This window comes from Takifugu rubripes, chromosome 20 (genome assembly GCF_901000725.2).
Source record: "Takifugu rubripes chromosome 20, fTakRub1.2, whole genome shotgun sequence".
In the NCBI taxonomy this organism is placed as follows: Eukaryota; Metazoa; Chordata; class Actinopteri; order Tetraodontiformes; family Tetraodontidae; genus Takifugu; species Takifugu rubripes.
In genome coordinates, this window is record NC_042304.1 from 14,162,968 (window position 1) to 14,181,598 (window position 18,631).

General features: G+C 44.5%; 1 protein-coding gene across 4 annotated transcripts in view; it reads left to right on the forward strand.

The window, feature by feature from the left end:
* Positions 1-18,631, forward strand: part of kank4 (KN motif and ankyrin repeat domains 4) — a 42,130-nt gene that overhangs the window by 11,809 nt on the left and 11,690 nt on the right. For 3 of the 4 annotated variants that reach the window (XR_965410.2, XM_011615116.2, XM_011615114.2), the window contains exon 2: positions 18,267-18,340. Coding sequence is in view for 3 of the 4 variants with exons in the window: in XM_011615116.2 (XP_011613418.2) it covers positions 18,325-18,340 (16 nt within the window). In the remaining variant the exon portion in view is untranslated. Of the gene's footprint in view, positions 1-15,188; positions 15,345-18,266; positions 18,341-18,631 lie in introns of those variants that run through there. The other variant, XM_011615115.2, reaches the window with a different exon arrangement.

An 18,631-nucleotide genomic window follows, 5' to 3' on the forward strand; every position in this document is an offset into this window, starting at 1 on the left:
CTTAAAGAAGAGTTGATTCTAGTGTTTAAATGCTTTTTTCTTGTGTGTTTTTAAAAAGATGCAATAGCAAAATGTGCTTCGATAAGTATGGGAATAATGAATTTGAAGTGGTAATTGGGAGAAACGCGGCGGTGTGACGTTGTGTGTTATCTCCCCTTTGCTTCATTTTATTCCTCCACTTTCTGTGCTCATTTGATGAGACGTTGAGGCGCAAAGGTGTCACGTTTCAGGACAGAAAATCAATTTAAACAATCCACTCGACTCTGAGCTCTGAGGGCGGATGGTGACGAGTCGACACGAAGGGACTCGCTATTAACACCCAGGACAGTAATGAAGAAAAAGACAAGAATTTGATTGTTACGTCAATCCAGCGCGCCAGTAAGGAGGTCAGAGTACGTCTACAGCTGTTGTTCGCCCGACATGCGTTTTCCATTGTTCCTTGTCGTTCGAGCTTATCTGTCCAAGCTGCCATCTCAGCCCGAATGAGAGAGCCTTCATTGAGGAGTGAGTCACAGCGGCTCTCCTCTGTAACCCGATGACGGTGTGATATAGACGGAGCGTTCAGCAGGGTAGCATTCTGATGCCTTCAGGAGAGATTTATTTATTGGTACGGTAATCCGATGCATCCTTAGCTATAATTAACCCACAACCTTAAAAAGCACGAAGGGATTAGAAGACGGTTGTGTGAATTTACTTCTGTATCAACGGATGTGTGGCAAGATGAACTCGGTTTGAGACCACGTGATCACTTGTGGATATTTGTAACAGAAAATGGAATATATAACTTTTATTTAGTTCTTTAACCACTCAGTGGTTCTAAATTCCTCGTATATTCTTTTCTAGGGAGAGGAAATAGTAAAAGATGGAGAAGATGTTGCCCGTATTATTACAACACGTCTTCCACAAATGTTTGGGTTGATGTTGGATCGACTGTTTGGATGGATTAACCATTAGCAGGTTTTGGTTGTCTGGTGAAGACCAAGAGTTTCCCTCTGCTTCCTCTTCCTTTAGTAAATGTATGATTGAGCCAAACTGGTGCACAAGCACGAGTGACTTAAGCTTTTTCTCCAACAGGTCAAAGTTCTCCATTGCAGTAGAATGGATGTACATTAAGTTTCTTATTTTATTGCAGTTGCTCATCTTCAAACTTCTGCTTCCACTACATTTTCCTCTTCAGCTGGACAAGTGCAAAGTTCCTGCAAAGGCCCTTAACCCCAGCTAACCCTCTCAACAGCAACATCTTCTCTTCTTGCCTGTAAAGGCGTCATCTTAATGACTCCTCAGATGCCGACATGTCAGTGTCCTTGTAGTTCACGGGGGAAACCAGAGCTGAACAGCAGGAGCTGCATGTTGTTGTAGTCAGACAGGGAAGCGGTTCTGGCTCTATGAGGAGATTGGAACTCACAGTTAAAGTTGTATAAAGAAAAGATATATTTAAGCTGAAGTGATGTTCCCCAGCTCCCGGAAGGCCTCGTTCTGCCAGGTTTACAGTAAATACGGAAATAATAAAGGATAGACTCTGTGCTGTCGTGAAACATCTGATGTGAATAACCTTGTTGTGTTTTTTTAAACTTTCATTCTACAACAAATTATCAAGAGGCGTGTTGTGCATGAGCCAGTGCTCCAAGCCAAGTTTTCACACCATGTTCTCTTCTCTTTTGGGCTTCTGTTGCATTTGCTGCTGAAGCCAGAGCGGGTTTAGTTTTCTTGCTGGGTGCCAAGGATATTCGCTTCAATTTTTTTTTCTCTGAACACAGAAAAAAAAGGCTTCTCGTCTGCTTAAGTGGGTGCATCGTATCGTAATAAACTACACACATCGGCAGAAAATTGGGAATTTTGAAAATGATGCTGCTTGCATCTAACTTTCCACCTTTCTCCTCTTTTGTAAACAACCAAATCAGCTCATAGCAAGTGTGTGTCCTTGTGTGTGTGTGTGTGTGTGTGAGTTCACTTGTCTTTTCTTTCCTTTGCTCCCACTCACAAAGACTGACTTTTGAAGTGAGCTCCCTTCAGGCCAAACCACATTGTGCTCTGTTGTTTCCACGCTGCCACGGCGTGTGAATGTCGACTGACGTGAGTCCTGGTGTGACAGTTTTTGCCATTTTCCCATTTTCTTCCCGGGATCGGGAGCTGGATGTGGAAGAAACTTAAGCGTAAGCTCATTTATCGTCTCAGGATTCTTCCTCCAGTTGAACTTTCCCCGCAGCTGAAGCTAAAGGTTCTCTTACTTTCCTTTTAAAAGCTAAATCCTTCATTATAATTGAACAGTTCACAAATGTGGTTGCGGATTATATTCTGCACAGCTACTGAGAGAATTTTAAGGCAACTTTTTTAAGGAATCTGGGAGAGATTTCCCTAAATAACTGCCCATAATAGAGTCACATTGGAGGGCGGCCTTTCTCCGAGTGTAAATGATACAGTATAAGTGTCAGCAACACAAAGAGGACTTCTGTGACCTTTGTCCCACATGGAGCTTAAATACAGTCATGTCATGTCAGCAGTCGTTCCCATCTATTTGTAGAAAGTGGTAATTTTGGAACAAAATGATGCTGCAGTCTCTCCACTCTGCAGACTCGCACTCCCACACGGTCGTTTAGTCTGAGTGATGTGGATATCTGTTTCACGGAGAGCAGGGACGAGGAGCGGAGCCAGGGATGGGTTGATTTATTTCACTTTTTACAATCCAGTGTGGGGGAAGGGGGAGGGGGGGGGTCAATTACCCAAGAAAATGGAACGCGAGAGGCTTTAGAAGTATACCGCATGTATACAGTTACATCATATTCGCTTATCATCATGTTTCTTGCCTAAACACCTATATTACACTCATTTAAAGGAGTAAACAATGAACTGTAGTCAGACCCTGAAGAGTCAAATGAGCTCCGCAGGAATCAATCCAGCAAGACTGCTGTCGTCAGCAGATGTGACGTCTCTCTTTCTTCCTCTGAGAATATTAACGTGTTGATTGCGCGCTCCAGGACAGCGACGCGACCTTGAAAAGACCTCTCTTACTTCTTCTGGAAGGAAAGAGGAGGAGGAGGTGTTCTGGAGGGGGCCGAGAGGTGGATTTTACTTGATATCTGCTCAGGGAATAGACCCTCCTTCCTCCTTCTCTCAGTCTGCATATCTGTTTGTCTCCGGTCGGTGGTTGAATAAAAGCTGCCCTTGGAATTAACGACTCGAGTCTTCGTTTCCATTAACGCGGAATTCACACATGATCTGCTCGGGGCTCATGGATGGATTTTATGAGACTTAAAGCCCGGCTATCTGACTTCACTGAAACCTTAAACTGGACCCGCCCTCTAGAGGATAATAGTATACAGATGCCCTAATGTGACCTTTTTTTGCTTTTTATATTTACAAAACACACAATAAACACAGCAACAAACATCTTGAAAGGTGCTTTAGATAAGTCAGCTACACGAAAACAGCTCGGAAACGTTATCTGTTTTTTGTTCCACTAAAGCTCTGTAGCATCAACAGGCTCACACATCTAAGATCAAGCAAAAGATACTGAACAATAAATGTTAAACATTAATGTTAAAATCAGCTGGACGTTTTTCAGCATCTGTGCTCCTGGGGGGAACCCATCTAAAGACCTTGCGGAGCGGTTTTTCCCTCCACAGGACCGTCTGAATCCAAACAGAGAAGAGCAAAGTCAACAAAAGCGTGGAATGAAGTCCCGCCAGGCACTTGCAGCTTCATGATCACGACAGTTACTGCAAAACCCAGGGATTTTTGTGCAACCTTGCAGGTTTATTCAATCATTTCTGCACATTTCAGCAGTACCCCCCCCCCCCCCAGGTCCATGTATATATAACCACAGTAATTTCCCTGTTGTTGCTATGAAGATGCCACAGATGCTGAGTGCCTACCGACATAAAATAAAACTTTATGAACTGATATTTGTGCAGAAGTGTGTGTAAAGAGAGGGAGCTGACGGGAGGATGTTATAATTAGAGAGAAAAGACCAGGGATTAATGAAGTAGGCTTTAACTCAGCGGGGAAGTGACAGCGTAATACCGTGGAAGAGGTGGAGCGCATTAACATACACTGAAGAAAATATAATTCAGCCAGTAGTTCAGGACGCAGGGCCAAAATGAAATATGCAGGTATTAATAGGACAAGGACGGCGGGAAGTCATCGGGGTATTTGGGTGATTGGGTCATGTTGTGGGGACAGAGGGATTAGACAAGATTATTATTTTTATTATCAGCAGTGTTTATCTGACTGTCTGTCAGGAAGCTTCTGCATCTAGATGTTTTGGCAACTGTTGGTTGGGTGGTTTTCCGTATAAAAACATGATTGATGAGCGTCACAGGGCTGTAACGAGACAATGGCGGCGGCTAATGACAGTTAACTGGTCACTTGTAGGATGAGCCTACGAGCCAATTTATATTTGCAACCACCCTGTTTCTCTTTAGCCACTGTATTTTTGTCTGGCAGACAACTACAGCGAAGCTAACTGGATGGAAATGTCCCTGAAGGCACAAAATCACGATGACAAAAGGTTTCTGCAGGGGAAATATCCGCGTAAACGAAATGTGCTCATGTGGTGTGACTGGGAACAGCCCTGATCACATGAGTGAAACACTCTATTAAGTTCATCATTGGTACAACCTGTAAATACAAGCTGCATCTACACTCCACTGACCACTCCTGACTTCATCTCCGTTCTGCTAAACCCCTCCAAAAAAGATAGATTATGCCAGAGCAGTAGTGGAGCAGAAAATTAATTTTACCCACAGAAAGTGTTACTCCTACATGCATTATCATATTTCATGCTACATGACACGTACAGAGATGTTTTAATTCCGGGCCTTGATTTTGCCCTTGGCAGAACAGTAACAGGCGGGTGATTGAAAAAGTGCGAGTTTTTTTGGGGGGCGGGTGGCTGTGTGTTTGTGTGTTGGGTGGGGGGGGGGGGGTTCAAAGCTGCAGCCAAGAGTTGGAAAATAAACTACCGGTAGCCTGGAACTGTGTTTGTGGCAATTATGAAAGAGAATTGGATTGAGCTTCGTGACAACCCTCCACGGTGTAAAGCGGTAATGGCCCTAAATATTTCACAAATGTTGTTTTGAAATGATCTCTCAGGGGAAGTAAGCCAGGGGACAGCTTCACTTTTAAATTATGCTTCATCATTACCTGGAACTCCCGGAGCATCTTTTGGAAATATTCATGCTGCTCTTGGCTTAATCATGTTCGTTACTTTGGTTCCTCTCTTCCCCAAATTGTTCATGTGAGAGTTTAAAATGTGACACATTTACTCCTTACTTCATTCACAACACAATATAGGGGTAAAAATACAGAACCAACATTTAAGTTTGGTATTTGGTCAGCAGTCGCTGCATGCAGGCATATCAGGCTGCTAAAGATAGCTTTGCAGGTTGATGACCGGGCCGTCATCTTTGCTTTGAAATATTTATTTTGGCATGGCAGAGCTGGGAGTTCACAGGAGGACCAGCCTTTTTCCCTATACCCTCGGCGTGTGTGTGCGTGTGTGCGTGTGTGTGCTGTACGGCGTTTGAGACGCTATGGAGCTTTTGATGTGCTCTAGGAATTTCGTCTTACTCATTATTTCCTGGCTCAGCCTGTGGTTCTCGCAGAGACAAAATGCTTCACACACACACTGAGAGACAGAATGGGGTGAGCTGACGGGGCTTGAGCCTCACATGCGCTGAAACCTCCCACGAGACATATTATTTTTACAAGATCTGGGGTCCGTGGTATTTTTGGATTTGGTGAGAAGAGGATGGGAAAGCCGTGGAAATAAGGAAATCCTTAAGTGTGTGTGTGTGTTCTTGTACTTGGTACATATTTAGTACTGTAATTTGCATTCTACTAGCACAGTGAGGACATTTTGGTTGGTCCTCACAACCTTAAAGGACTGTTTAAGGGTTGGGAGCTGGTTTTAATGTTGAGGTTATGAGTTTAGGTTAAGGTCAGGGTCAGGGGAATGCATTATGTCTTTAAAAGTCCTCACAAAGAGAAAATATGAGTGTGTGTGTACAGGCAGCAGTAAATGTAGGTTACCTGGTGCAGGTGGAGGTGCAGGACGGACAAATCCCACTGCTGCCTGTATAAAAATAAAACAGCTCCATTTTGCACACGGTTGATTAAAACCAGGATGTGAACATGAAGAAGGAGATAAAGAAAAGGAGCAGGTAGGAGCACGAGCCAGCTGGTGCCATGTGCAGAAGAGTGTTAGTCCATGATCAGGAGGCAGAAGGTTATGAGTTTGGGATTCGTTCATATTAACAGTGTATTAATCTGTATTCTCAGGGATGCCATGGTAACACAATGAGCCTGCACGATGATGCAGATTTATTTTGCCCTGTTTGTGTATGAAATAGATATAAATATGTATTTATGGGCATCATCCAGAAGACCGGGGAAGTCTGGCCACACGCTCATACCTCAGGGCAGTTTAGTCTCTTGTTAATGCAATATGGATGTTTTTAGACTGTGAGAGGAAAATCCATGTTGACAAAGGGAGACCCCACAATGATGCTATGTCAGGACACACAATAAACACTTTTCCCATCTGTGTTGTATTACATTTGTCGTAACCCAAAACTTCCCTTCTGGCCTGGAAAGAAATTGACTAAAGCACAAATGGGCTGAGAAATGAAGAGAGAAAGCGCACGTTGGCACCTTCAGAGCAGCTCTGGGGGCTTCCTATTGTGTTGAGAGGAAAGGGTGCACCATGACCGCTTCCTCTACAGCTGCTGGGAGCTTTTACGCCACAGTACCGTCCAAAAACCCTTTTCCCCCTTTGGTAATGCTGCCTCCTTTAGATTAGTGGGATTCCCTCCCTGTTTAAGTCCCAGAAGCATGGAGAATGTCAGGTAAGATAAGAAAACATGCTTGAAACCACAAAAAGGGCTGTGAGCTACACTTGAACCCTGGATTTCACAGCGTTTGGCCGACGGTGCTGCCCCTTTGTACTCCTTTTTGCTAGTTTTTGTTATTTTTTAAAAATGCTCCCTTTTCCTCCCTAATAAACCCATTGCGAAACAATCCACAATCCACAGTCTTTATGTTACCATACGAGTAAATTTAGCCCAAACAAATACTTATAATAAATAATAATACGTATTTTTACCCCTAAAATGATTTTCTTGTTGCTGGCAATTATGCTAATCCTTGGAGCCAATCTCAACACGCGAGCCCTGATTTTAAGACCATTTTGTTTGCATCATAATCATTTATGTGCATGCTATCTTTGGAAAACATTACCCTCACATTAAGGACTCCCTGAAGGCAGATTAAGGCGTCTCTGCCCTGGCTGAGCTGTTCTCAATTGGTCAGGAACACTAAAGGTACGAGATACAAGATACGTTTATATAGCAGAACATTCCGATTTCTCTGTAACCTCCAGCTTGATTATTGCATGACTACGCGTTACTTCTGGGTCTTTTATCTGCCAGCCTGTCACATAACGTGATAAATGGACCTTGGCCTGTGTGTTTGACGTAGCTGAGACCAGAGGTTTGAATATAAAAAGGCCGACAGCTGATAGCGATGGAGTTTGGAGCCTTTGACTTGAAGCTGCAGGAAGTGTGTGCATGTGTCCTCTGATGACGCGCAGACCAGCTGCAAAGACTGGAACTCCAGCACACCTCCGAGCCGCAGCGCGGCAGCTTCCCCCTCTCGTTTTCACGTGGGTAAGGAGAGATTCCTGGGAAATGTTCTGACAAGGTCGCAACCTCGTGCAGCTTCCTGTTAGACTCAACAAACTGCTTGTGTTGGGCGAGCCAACGCTGCTGTTTTCCCAGCGTGTCACAGAGCGAGCCGTGCCGAGAGATAGCGCCCTCCCGCCTGGGAATAGCAGGTGCGGCGGCTTTGGGCTCAGGAATGGCTCATTCTGCCCACCCACACCCAACATTCATCCCAGAATTAGAAAATAGGCTTGATGATAGTCGCCCGCGGGGGTTTTAGCACATCCAGGAAGTGATTTTGCTGACCTGAACTCGACCTTTTGCTGTTCACAAGGCCGCGTTGACTTCAAAAATATCTACATATTTCAGAAAAATACACTAAAGTTGACGCGTGTCGGCTAATCCAAACATACTTGAACGTTTTTCATCAAACTGTACTTGCTTGATGTGACTTTTCCTTTAGAGAGTTTGCCAAACTTGGATAAAAGGCTGGTGAAGTGCAAAACTTTGCAACTCTCTGGAGCTATTGATTCAGGCAGGATGAGAGCAACTTTAATTGACAGAACACACAAGCTGGGTCCTTTTTAGACCCAGCCAGCATTTTAGGCAGTTTAAATAATTGTGGTCATTTTGCAAAGCATTTTAAAATTGATTCTTTCTGTGTACTTCATAATGTGCTGAAAATCAATGTGATGTGATTTGAACTTTACAGTCAAAGCCCAGACTGACTCCCCCCCCCCCATCCAATTGACTATTTATCGATTATCTTTGGATCTTCTCCTGCACTCAACTGCATTTGTCTGCATAGTTTGCAGTTGTCTCCATGTCCTGTTGGCCGGGTGAAGGTAATTGCTGTCTGCTCTGGTCAAATGTTTAGCTCTGCTGACTTCAGGGTTGATTCGTTATCGGGAGTAAACTGGGCATGCTATGACAACAGAGAGGAAAATATGATTCGCACAACAAAACAGACAAAAATAAATTCACTTCTGTGGTTTTGAGCCCCAGCCCCAGTACACAGAGCCTCTCTTCCCCAGTGGTCAACACAGTTCAGCTGGACAGGAAGAGGCAGTCTGTGGGAGCGACAAGCTAAAGCTAATTCTTCTTTCTTTGTCAATTCCTAAAAAGGAATGCCCCTTTGCATGGATGCAGATTTTGGTGATTTCCTTCAGAAATCAACAAAAGCTGATCATTTGTTTATTGATCGTTTAGCTATTTACAATGTTAAACATGTAGCTTCAACAAAACATGCACGTACACAGCTTAAATGGTTTTTGCTAGTTTAAACCCTTCCTATTTTTAATTAATGGCCTGGGTGGGGTTTCCTTGAGCTTCACCCTTGTTTACATTACGTGCACAATGGAACACACACACGCACACACACGCACACACACACACACACACACACACACACACACACACACACACATCCTTGTACTACCTTTGTGAAGACCTTCATAAGTATAATGCTTTATCCAACTCCTTATCTTAATCCCAACCATTCCAGACTTACAACCGTGTCTTAACCCTCAAACATTCTCTGAAGCTCGTGCAGGACCAGCCAATGTCCTCACTTTCCAAAAATGTCCACTTCGTTAGTAGAATGCAGATTTTGGTGCCCAGTTTTTAGCAAGTACAAGAACACACACACACACACACGCACACACACACACACACACTGACACATTATCATGTCTTTAAACTTTGAAGTCTATAATAACGGCAGAGTCGAACAGGGAAAACGGGGAAGTGCAAAGATTTGAAACGTTAATGGAAACACAAGAGGAGGACAGAGGAGCCCCGGCTGTATTTATGTTTTCAGCGTTTCGCTTTCTTCTCGGCCAAAGCTGCCAGCATTCATTTCCCCTCTTGTCAACCTTCAAATTTGCACAACACCAATTAAGATGATAAAAAAGATACAATAATAATAAAATCTGAGGGCATGCCTGCACACTTGGAATTGAATTACTAAACCTGCAACTGGCAAACAAACATTTGAGGTTTCAAAATGTCAGTATCCTCAAAACGAGCAGTCCCTTAACGAATGCTGCTCACACAGGCTCTTTATGGCGCCACAGTCACACCAAAAGGAGGGTAAATGATTCTCGATTCAGTGTTACTCATTTGTAAAACGTCACACCCACCTCGTTTATCTCAAGACCCCCCCTAGCATAGCGTCACTTTTCCCAATTGATGTTGGCTGCTTTTCGCGGGGATTGTGCCAACACGTTATTGATAATTGGCTGAATTTGGAATGGAAACATGCCAGGTTCAGCTGAGCCTTAAGAATTTCTCGCTCTCTCTCTCTCTCGCCGCGTTCCCGTCTCACGGACCCACACTTGTGCACACTCTGGCACGCAGAGCGGGCAGCGAAGATCAGGTCATTTCCACTTGAGCAGTGAGGTGTGCACCGTGGTCAGTGAGGTGTGCATCTGTTCCAGCACATAAACAGTCTTCCCCTGCCTGAAGGCCTTATCAGCAACTGGCCTTCCTCAGGATGTCAACCCTGGCCTGACCCTCACACACACACGTACACACACACACACACACACACACACACATTAAGAGCAAATGGAAAATCCTGCTCATAGCTCTGTTCAATGTCTCCATCTAAATCATGCCAGTAATGGATAGTTGTTGCAACGGGAACATCTGGGAAGTGCTCGGCCCTCTCTTCCCAAGAGGTTGGGCACAAACTAAAATGAATTGTGACCTGCATCGCAACACTCTTCTACGCATATATGAATCTAAACACGATCCATTAAAGCTGAGGATGTGGGGGGGTGGGGGGGGGGGGGGGGGGGGACAAACAGCTGCAGATTAAAAAGCTGCATGAAAAATATGGCGAGCCAGAGACAAATGAGACATGTAAAAATGAGCAGCGCTGATATGCTCCGGGCTCGGCGGAATGAAAATGGGATATTTGTTAAACGGAGTCGCAGGTTCGGGGGGAGCGTCGGCGACTCCGGGGCAGCGGTCTGTGGCCTCGAACCTGTCCTCATAATTTCATGCTTCACTTTACAGGTAATTAGGTTCTCCGGATATTTCTACACAGCTGCCATAGTGAGAAATTAAATAAATAAATAAATAATGAGGGGAGAGTATAAATAAATCTGTATTCGACCCCAAGCTGTTGTGCAGCTCGTTACACCTGCATATTTACAGAATCCTGCAGAATCCTTGGTTTGAAACGGCATATAGATTTTTAATAGCTGGCATTTTGTTTGCAGACATACTCATCTTTAGGTATGATTTAGTTAACTACCGGTACTTTAGGTAGTTAAAGCCCATTTTGGTCAGCGCCGTCTCTGTGCAGCAGGGCTCTGGCCCGTTCTATGCAGAGGGTGTGAAGTCTCCCCAGTGCCTGCTGGGTCAAAGAACATGCTCATTAGGTTAATTGGAGACTCTTAATTGTCCTTAAGGCTGACTAAATGATGTGTGCACCTCGTGATGGTGATGGACCTGACCAGGCCTATCCTGCTTCATGAGCAGTTTTGGATGCTAGGTCAGACCTTTTGCTCTCCTTGAAAACATTTGGGAGGACAGAGTCGGTCATGTGATCTGTATCTGAAGGTGTCCTCCTGATGCTGAAGGTGACCTTCTTCCCACAGAACCATCAGATCTTTCTGCAGCCACCTGTGTCAGCTCCAGTAGTTCTCCTGCAGTACGTTACTGTAAACTATTATCACACCACAGCTCTCACCGCTACCCTGCCTTTAACCCTCTGCTTTGATAGCTCAACTAGCATGTTTCAACCCTTTGAGCTCTTTGCCATGGGAGACCAGTGAAGAGGTCATTTTCACACAGTCCCCAGGGTCACGTGGCCCTGGGAATCCCTCGGCCACGACACAAATCCTCAGCATTATACCCGATATTATTCAGTGGCTCCCGCTCCATTTTACCCCCCCTCTTGTTTTGAATGAAGGAGAAGAAATTCAGCCCTTGACCTCTGCCAGCTGTTTCCCCATTTTGACTTTGTAATTTAATTTCCCCGACCTTGACAATAAGCAAGGAGTAATGCCCACTGAAGCTCTGAGGCTCTGCGGTGGGATCTGATCCCCCCCAACAAGAGAGGGCTCATGTGATCGGCAACCCTCTGGGCTACTCAGAACCCTCTTTCAGTCCATTGCATGAGATAAAAGGATGGGAGCTGATTTGCAGCAGTATGTTACATGTTGTGAGGAGGGGATTTAGACAGGTGAGAAACACTGTCTGACTTTATGCAGCTTAGCAAAGAAAATGTCATTTTTCTCGCCATTAAAACTATTTGAAGCGCGTCGTGACTAAAATCTGATCTTGTTTGCGTCGTTGCATGGTAGAATTTATAGTAGAAAAACATGTAAAGGACCAATTTGGCTTTGGAGACCCTACTGAGGATCACCTGCGTGGTCGTTTAGACAGCGGCCGAGCCGAGCTGTGCGTGTTTTTAGCCATGAGGCTCAGGTGCTTTGATAGAAGAGAACTGCCAGCCCACACATTAAGGATCTGTTAATGACTCTTGGACAGGCAGAGACAGTGGATCACTTCTGATGTTTCTAAAAGGCATCTTTGATGCAGCCCAAAGCTTAACCAGGTCAGCGGGCTCCACTGAGAGCGTGGCTCTGGTTGACCTCCAGTAATAATTAGGCTGGTGCAGAGTAGGAGTTCACTGAAGAGCAGGCATTGTGCCACAGGCTAAACCCACACACACACACACACACACACACACACCCTATTGATGCATGAATGAACAGCAAGCCTGACAAAAATAACCGGACACACAAAAGTACACCAAGCTGCTCCCTACTTGTCATTGCATCAACACACATTTGTAAAGAAAACATGCAGTGAGGCTGTTTTCCATCGTTCTTAGAGGGCTGAGTGTGATCAAGATCACCATCACTAATATTGGGTGGTGTGTTTACTGGACCACTGGATTCCTCTCCTCTCCTCTCCTCTCCTCTCCTCTCCTCTCCTCTCCTCTCCTCTCCTCTCCTCTCCTCTCCTCTCCTCCCGTCCCCTCCCCTCTCCTCTCCTCTCCTCTCCCCTCCCCTCCCCTCCTCTGCCCTCCCCTCCCCTCCCCTGCCCTGCCCTCCCCTCCTCTCCTCTCCTCTCCTCTCCTCTCCTCTCCTCTCCTCTCCTCTCCTCTCCCCTCCTCTGCCCTCCCCTCCCCTCCTCTCCTCTCCCCTCCCCTCCTCTCCCCTCCACGTCTCATCGCTCTCCTTCTCTCACCTCATGGCATGTGTCTATTTTTGCAGGTTAGAACACAGATTTTCCCTCAGACATGTGTGAATCTGTGAAAGAAAAGCAGGAGAGCGTGGAAAACGCTCACACACACACACACACACACACACACACACACACACACATATAAATATATATAGATGAACAGGTGTATCATATGCAAATTGATAAATGTTGATTGGATTCTGGAGTAGTCCTGCTTGCTCTGCAGGCTGGACTGCACCATCATCTCCCTGGCTTCATGGTCCTGCTGGTGTCAGGCAGGCTGTTTATCACCAGGAGGTGTGAAGGAATATTCTTTGCACGGATGCACTTTCGTACTTCATGCTTGTCCAGAGGGGTTTCCTGAGTGCACACAAGTGTGCCTTTCCTTTGTCCTGCCTGTGTCAGTAGAAAACAATAATTAATGAGCAGGGACACCTACGTATATTGGAGATATGAATATTTTAAACCTGCTGGATATTTCTTTGTGTTGTGTTGTCACTGCAGCGACAGTATCTGAATGCGGGATAGGTCACTCGTTAATTGGCAACACCAGCTGCTAATTCAGTCATAATGCTAACACGGCTCCAAAAAGAAGCGTTTGTCTGTGTGCTGAATAATGGATGATATTTCATTTCCCTTATTGGTAGCTAAAGTAGGCAGCAGCTCTCACAAGGAGGACAGTCTGAAAAATGAAGACGTGTTTTCATATAGACGCTAAACTGCCCGACTGATAACAGTTGTAACAGTAACAGTTGCAGGGAGGGAATGGCGCTATCTGGGCCTTCCCAGATAAGGCAGAACCAGGACAGGTCAGATAAAGCATTTTTCACAGTAAAGTTGGCGAAGTGAAAGCTACAGTTGTAGCGGTGAATTCCCACTGACTGTACGGGAGCAAGCGTTACATTAGCACTGCTGTGGATGTTTATGCGGTGGCCGAGTCAGAGATAACATGATTCAGTCGGAATATTTGCAGTGCGTGCTAAAATCCTGTACAGAGAGGCTCAACAGAGGAGGACTCTATTGTGATTTATTTGCTTGTTGTTGTTTTGTTTTTTTTGCTGAATACAGCAAAGATGTTTATTGTGTTACAAACGGAATCCCGTCTGGCTGCTGATGTGGTGTTTCAGCTGTGGGATGGGAGCGTGCACGTTCCTTTGCTTCTGTAGACCATCAGGTCAGCGACGGCTGCACCTCAAAGTTTGACTTTGTGTGTTTAAATGGGCTTCATGACCAGTTTCTTTCAGCGTACTGGGCAGAACAAAAGCAGCTCTGTCCAACTTTAACAAAGTTAAAAACCTCAGGAGGTCATTGACCACAAACATCATGGAGTTATTTGAATATCTTATTTATCCTGATGAAAACTTGAAACAACAGAGACATGTTTACTGGTCTCTTTTTAAGCCTGTATTTTCAAACTTGTCACTTAAATACAAAGAAAATAACATCTATATACTGCAGCTTGCTGAACTAATACAAATGTTTCTCTTATTATTACTTTTCTATAATAGATTCATGTTTCACTTTGTGGTTATTTGTCTGTGAGAAATAAAAAACCTCAAAGGCAAAACTGCATTCCTACAGCATCCTTCTCATTAGAGGCCTGTGGGATGGTTTTGCCACTGTTTAATAAAGCTCACAGGCAGAAGTTCCCTCTCTGGGGTTTAGCGCCAGATGTTGTGTAACACAAGAGGAAAAAAAAATCACATCCCCATTGAATAAAGTCTCTTCTATACATACTGGGAAAGACTGGATCAAACTGGGTTACTAATGAAGGCAAAGGGCATAATGGTGCTGCGGATGTTCTGGTACAAATGCTGTATAGTTTGGGTCGTGTAGGGGGGACTAACTCCTGAAACACTGATCCTGGAAATGAGCCCAGTGAGCAGAGGAGACGGATGAGAAGAAAAATATGCACATTTCCCCCCATAGATTACCTTCCGGATCTGGATGGAGATGACATTTGTTTGAGCGACCCTGTCAGGTTCCTCGGCACTACCCAGGAGCAGCTCCTGCTGTAGTGCAAAACTGCATCAGCACCTTGAAAAAAACCCACACCTAAATGCACTAATGTGCTTGTTTGAGATCCAAAATAGATATTTTAAAGGCTTCATCCTGCTTAACATGAAATAGAAACATCAAGACCTAAATTCTGTATTAGAGCTGCTTTTATATGTACTCATTTTTATTTATTTTTTTAAATTCTAAGGCCAATTTGCTGTTCTTAAGCCGGGCAGCTGCCGGTGTTCTCAGGGTGGTTTACGTTTAAACCGAGATAGCTGGTCAGGGGTGTGATAAGAACCAGGGACTAGTGCCATCGCTGCAGTCCTGTCGCCCCTCTGCTGCGCCTCACAGAGCCGATGATTACCGGAGCTGCAGCTGCAGGAGGTGCTCGGCACTTTGCTGTGTGTGCACAGGAGATTGCGGCGCGCTTCCTTAATGAGAATGAGAACGCAGCCCGATCCGACTGAAGCAGTGTTGGAGGTGAGAGATGCAACGCCAAAGCCGCTCTGCCAGCCTGAGATACAGCCGCCACTCCCGCGTCTGCCTCTTCTTCACCGTGTCACCCACTTTTTCATTTCCCCAGCCGCCCACTCCACGTCTCTCAAATCTTATTTCCTGCCTGCCTGTCTTCTGCCTAAGCCTGCTTTGCATCAGTGTATCAGACTAATTGAATCTTCAGTTCTCGGGGACTCCAGTGTAATGACCCACGACATTCAATTAATGCTCTCCTTCCTTCCTGGTGGTTTGATTCTGGAGATTTTTTTAGTTTTGGGTTGGCATGTGGAGCGCCTGAGCTGCTATCTGAGAAAAAAAAAGCTTTCGTCAGGATAACTTTCAAACCTCTGGCTGCCGCTATCATCTTATTTACTGCGCTCTCAATATTGTCGGTCTCCCAGGCCTCACATTACCGTCCTCGCCTCTCGGCCAGCTGTTACGTTTATTGGATTGGCGCTGAGAGACGGTTGGACGTCGCTTGAAACCATGTGTGAATTTGCGTGACTCAGACGCACGTTGGAACCGGGATGAATACACACACAAAAAGCGTGAGCGAATCAGTGCTACGGCAGTGTCAGACGTTCAGATTTGTGCAGCTTACTCGGGTTAGTTGTAATCCTGTGCAGATTGAGCGCCATCATCGCCGTGAGCTGTTTAATCACAAACCTAACTGTGCATACTTTCCGTCACAAAGGATTTTCTCTTTAAAAATGATTACAATGACAATAAATCATTACTTGTGAATTTTAATATTTATTCATTTATGCACGATTAGCACCTGCAACACAATTCCTCTCTTGCTCTCAGGCCTTTATTACCCACATGAGCATGGAAAATTTGAAAACATTTGTCTTCCTTCTGGAAATAAGGCTGAATAAATTAATACACATAAATAATAATTGCTAGTGACGCACAGTTGTTCGCGCCTCATTTCTGTTGTTACAGTCGCTTCCTTCTTCTCTGGGAAAGCAGACAATGAATGACATGAATGGCTTTTTTCCAGGTGCTTTGGTGCTGGAAAGTCACCAAATTGACCCATACTGAAAGTAGAAGTATTCATCAGCGGCATTTAGCAACAATTTAAAAGCTATGTGTGTGTATTTTTTGCGAAATTGCCCTGGAACAGGTTTAATTAAAAGAGAGTGCGTCTAAAGATCCTTTAAAATCTGCACTGTGGGGAACGCTGCTTTGGGGAAATCACTAGAAATCCCCGACTTTTTTAGCTCTTCTCTCCGTCCCCTCTCTCCTGCTGTACTCTGTGTCTCAGTAATGATCTCATTAAGCAGGATTTTGTGTCCTGCCCACTGTGTATAGCTGCCAGCGGAGTCTGCTTGTACTTCACTCAGCAATTACAAGCCAAATTTTTCTGCTCAGGAATCGGCTAATTAAGCCTGGAGGACAACGCATTGATCGCTGTTGCCATGAACATCGGGGGAAGTCAGGAAGGCCTGCACTGTCCTCACATCTGGGACATGCAGAAGCAGGGGACTGATGAATGGTTGCTATGGTAGCAATCACATGGTGTCAGATTCTGTGCAGAGGCTTTCGGTCGGTTAAACTGTGTCTGTCCTGCATCTTTGTGTGTCCAATAGGGCCACCAGTTCTGCTTTAGGTCACCGCTTGTTTTCATTCATTGCAGATCAGTCTGTGCTACAGGTGACAAACAGCGCTTGTTCCTGTTTGTCCCCGGGGGTGCTAGATGCCATTTTGATTGATTACATGCTAGCTCGGGTATTGCTTGCCTTGCAGTCTGTCCTTATGTTGCTCAAAACACAGCACAATGTTTCCAGGATGCCGACACATTAACACCTAGTTGTTGTAGCAATTTCACAAGAATACAAATGGAAATGCTAACAAATACTTTCTGCACTAAGAATGCGTCACACATAAAACAGTGCATGACGCCCTGAAAACAAATCTCAATGCAAAAAGATTGGGACTGGAATTATTCATCCTCCACCTGGCGAAACACAGCGAAACACATATCCAACCATTCACATACGCTCACATTTAGAGTCTCAAGTCAACTGAATATGAATGTTTTGGGACTGTGGAAGGAAGAAGAAAAGACATCCAGTCTCAGGGACATAGGAAGGCCTGAGCAGGAATTGAACCTGGAACCCTGGGAGACGTTTTAATTAGTATTTCAGGTACTTTATAGTGTCACAACCCCTTAGATGTGGATAGACTCCCTGGCTTTTCTTTGTTTTATTGGATATTTTATGGCAAAACATAATACTTTAAAAGTTTTGACCCCTTCTTAGTTTTCAGAAAACTCCTGTAAAATAAACAAAGTGGTCGGAATTATCGCTTCTCCAGCTACAACAGAGTTTGATGGTGAAGTAAAGATTCCCTCTATGGACTCCTCTCTGGCTGTTGTCTTAGAAAATAATGTCCTCTGTTGTTTTGACTGAGACAATAAACATAAAGTCATTCCTTTTCTCCTGCAATGATATTAGCATTGGCTGTTTTGGCTTCATTATAAGGGAAGACCTGATTTATTTACCATAATTCCCATCCTCTTATTAGAATATTTCAACACATTTCTTTTGGTCTAATAACTGGTGCTGCTGTTTATTGCTTTAAGGCAACAGTTTGTAATATAATAACAGTATTATGTGTCAGTGTATAACTGCAGTTGTAATAATGTCTAGCTTTGATTTTACATTTATTGTTGTATAAAGTAACTTTTTGCAACATGGTAAAAATGTTTTTTAAGAGGACAGAATGTTTAAAAAGTTGAGAATTATGGCTCAAAGGAAAGTAAACTGAGGAAAATACATTTCAAACTGCGTACTTATCCCTCGCTGCTCTGATGTGGTGATGAAACTAAAGGCTGAGTAACTGAACTGAGTTCCATTTGTGATTAAAAAAATATCCTCATCCCTCTTTTTCTGTTTGATCTAGCCCCACACCTCCAACTGTAGCAAGCACAAGTCGATGACTGAGAACTCCGCCGCCCACGATGGAGAAGAAAAATGGTAAATGTCACCAAACCTTTATTTAAAATGATTACTCTTCTCTGACTTGTTCAACAAATCAATTGCTTCCGCGGGTGAAGCGTGAATGGCGATGAAGAGTGAGCTTCTACTTTCCTACCACAGTGTGTCCCGTAAGGTGCCGCAGCGTGAGCAGCATTTTCATCGCTTGTTAGCTTGTTTTGGTGCAATCGCTGCATGATAATCACTTCCCCTTAAGTGAGCTGAGTTTACATAATTAGGCGCCGCGTGTGCGGCCAGGAACAGACTGTCTGTAGGGGTCAGGCGGAAAGA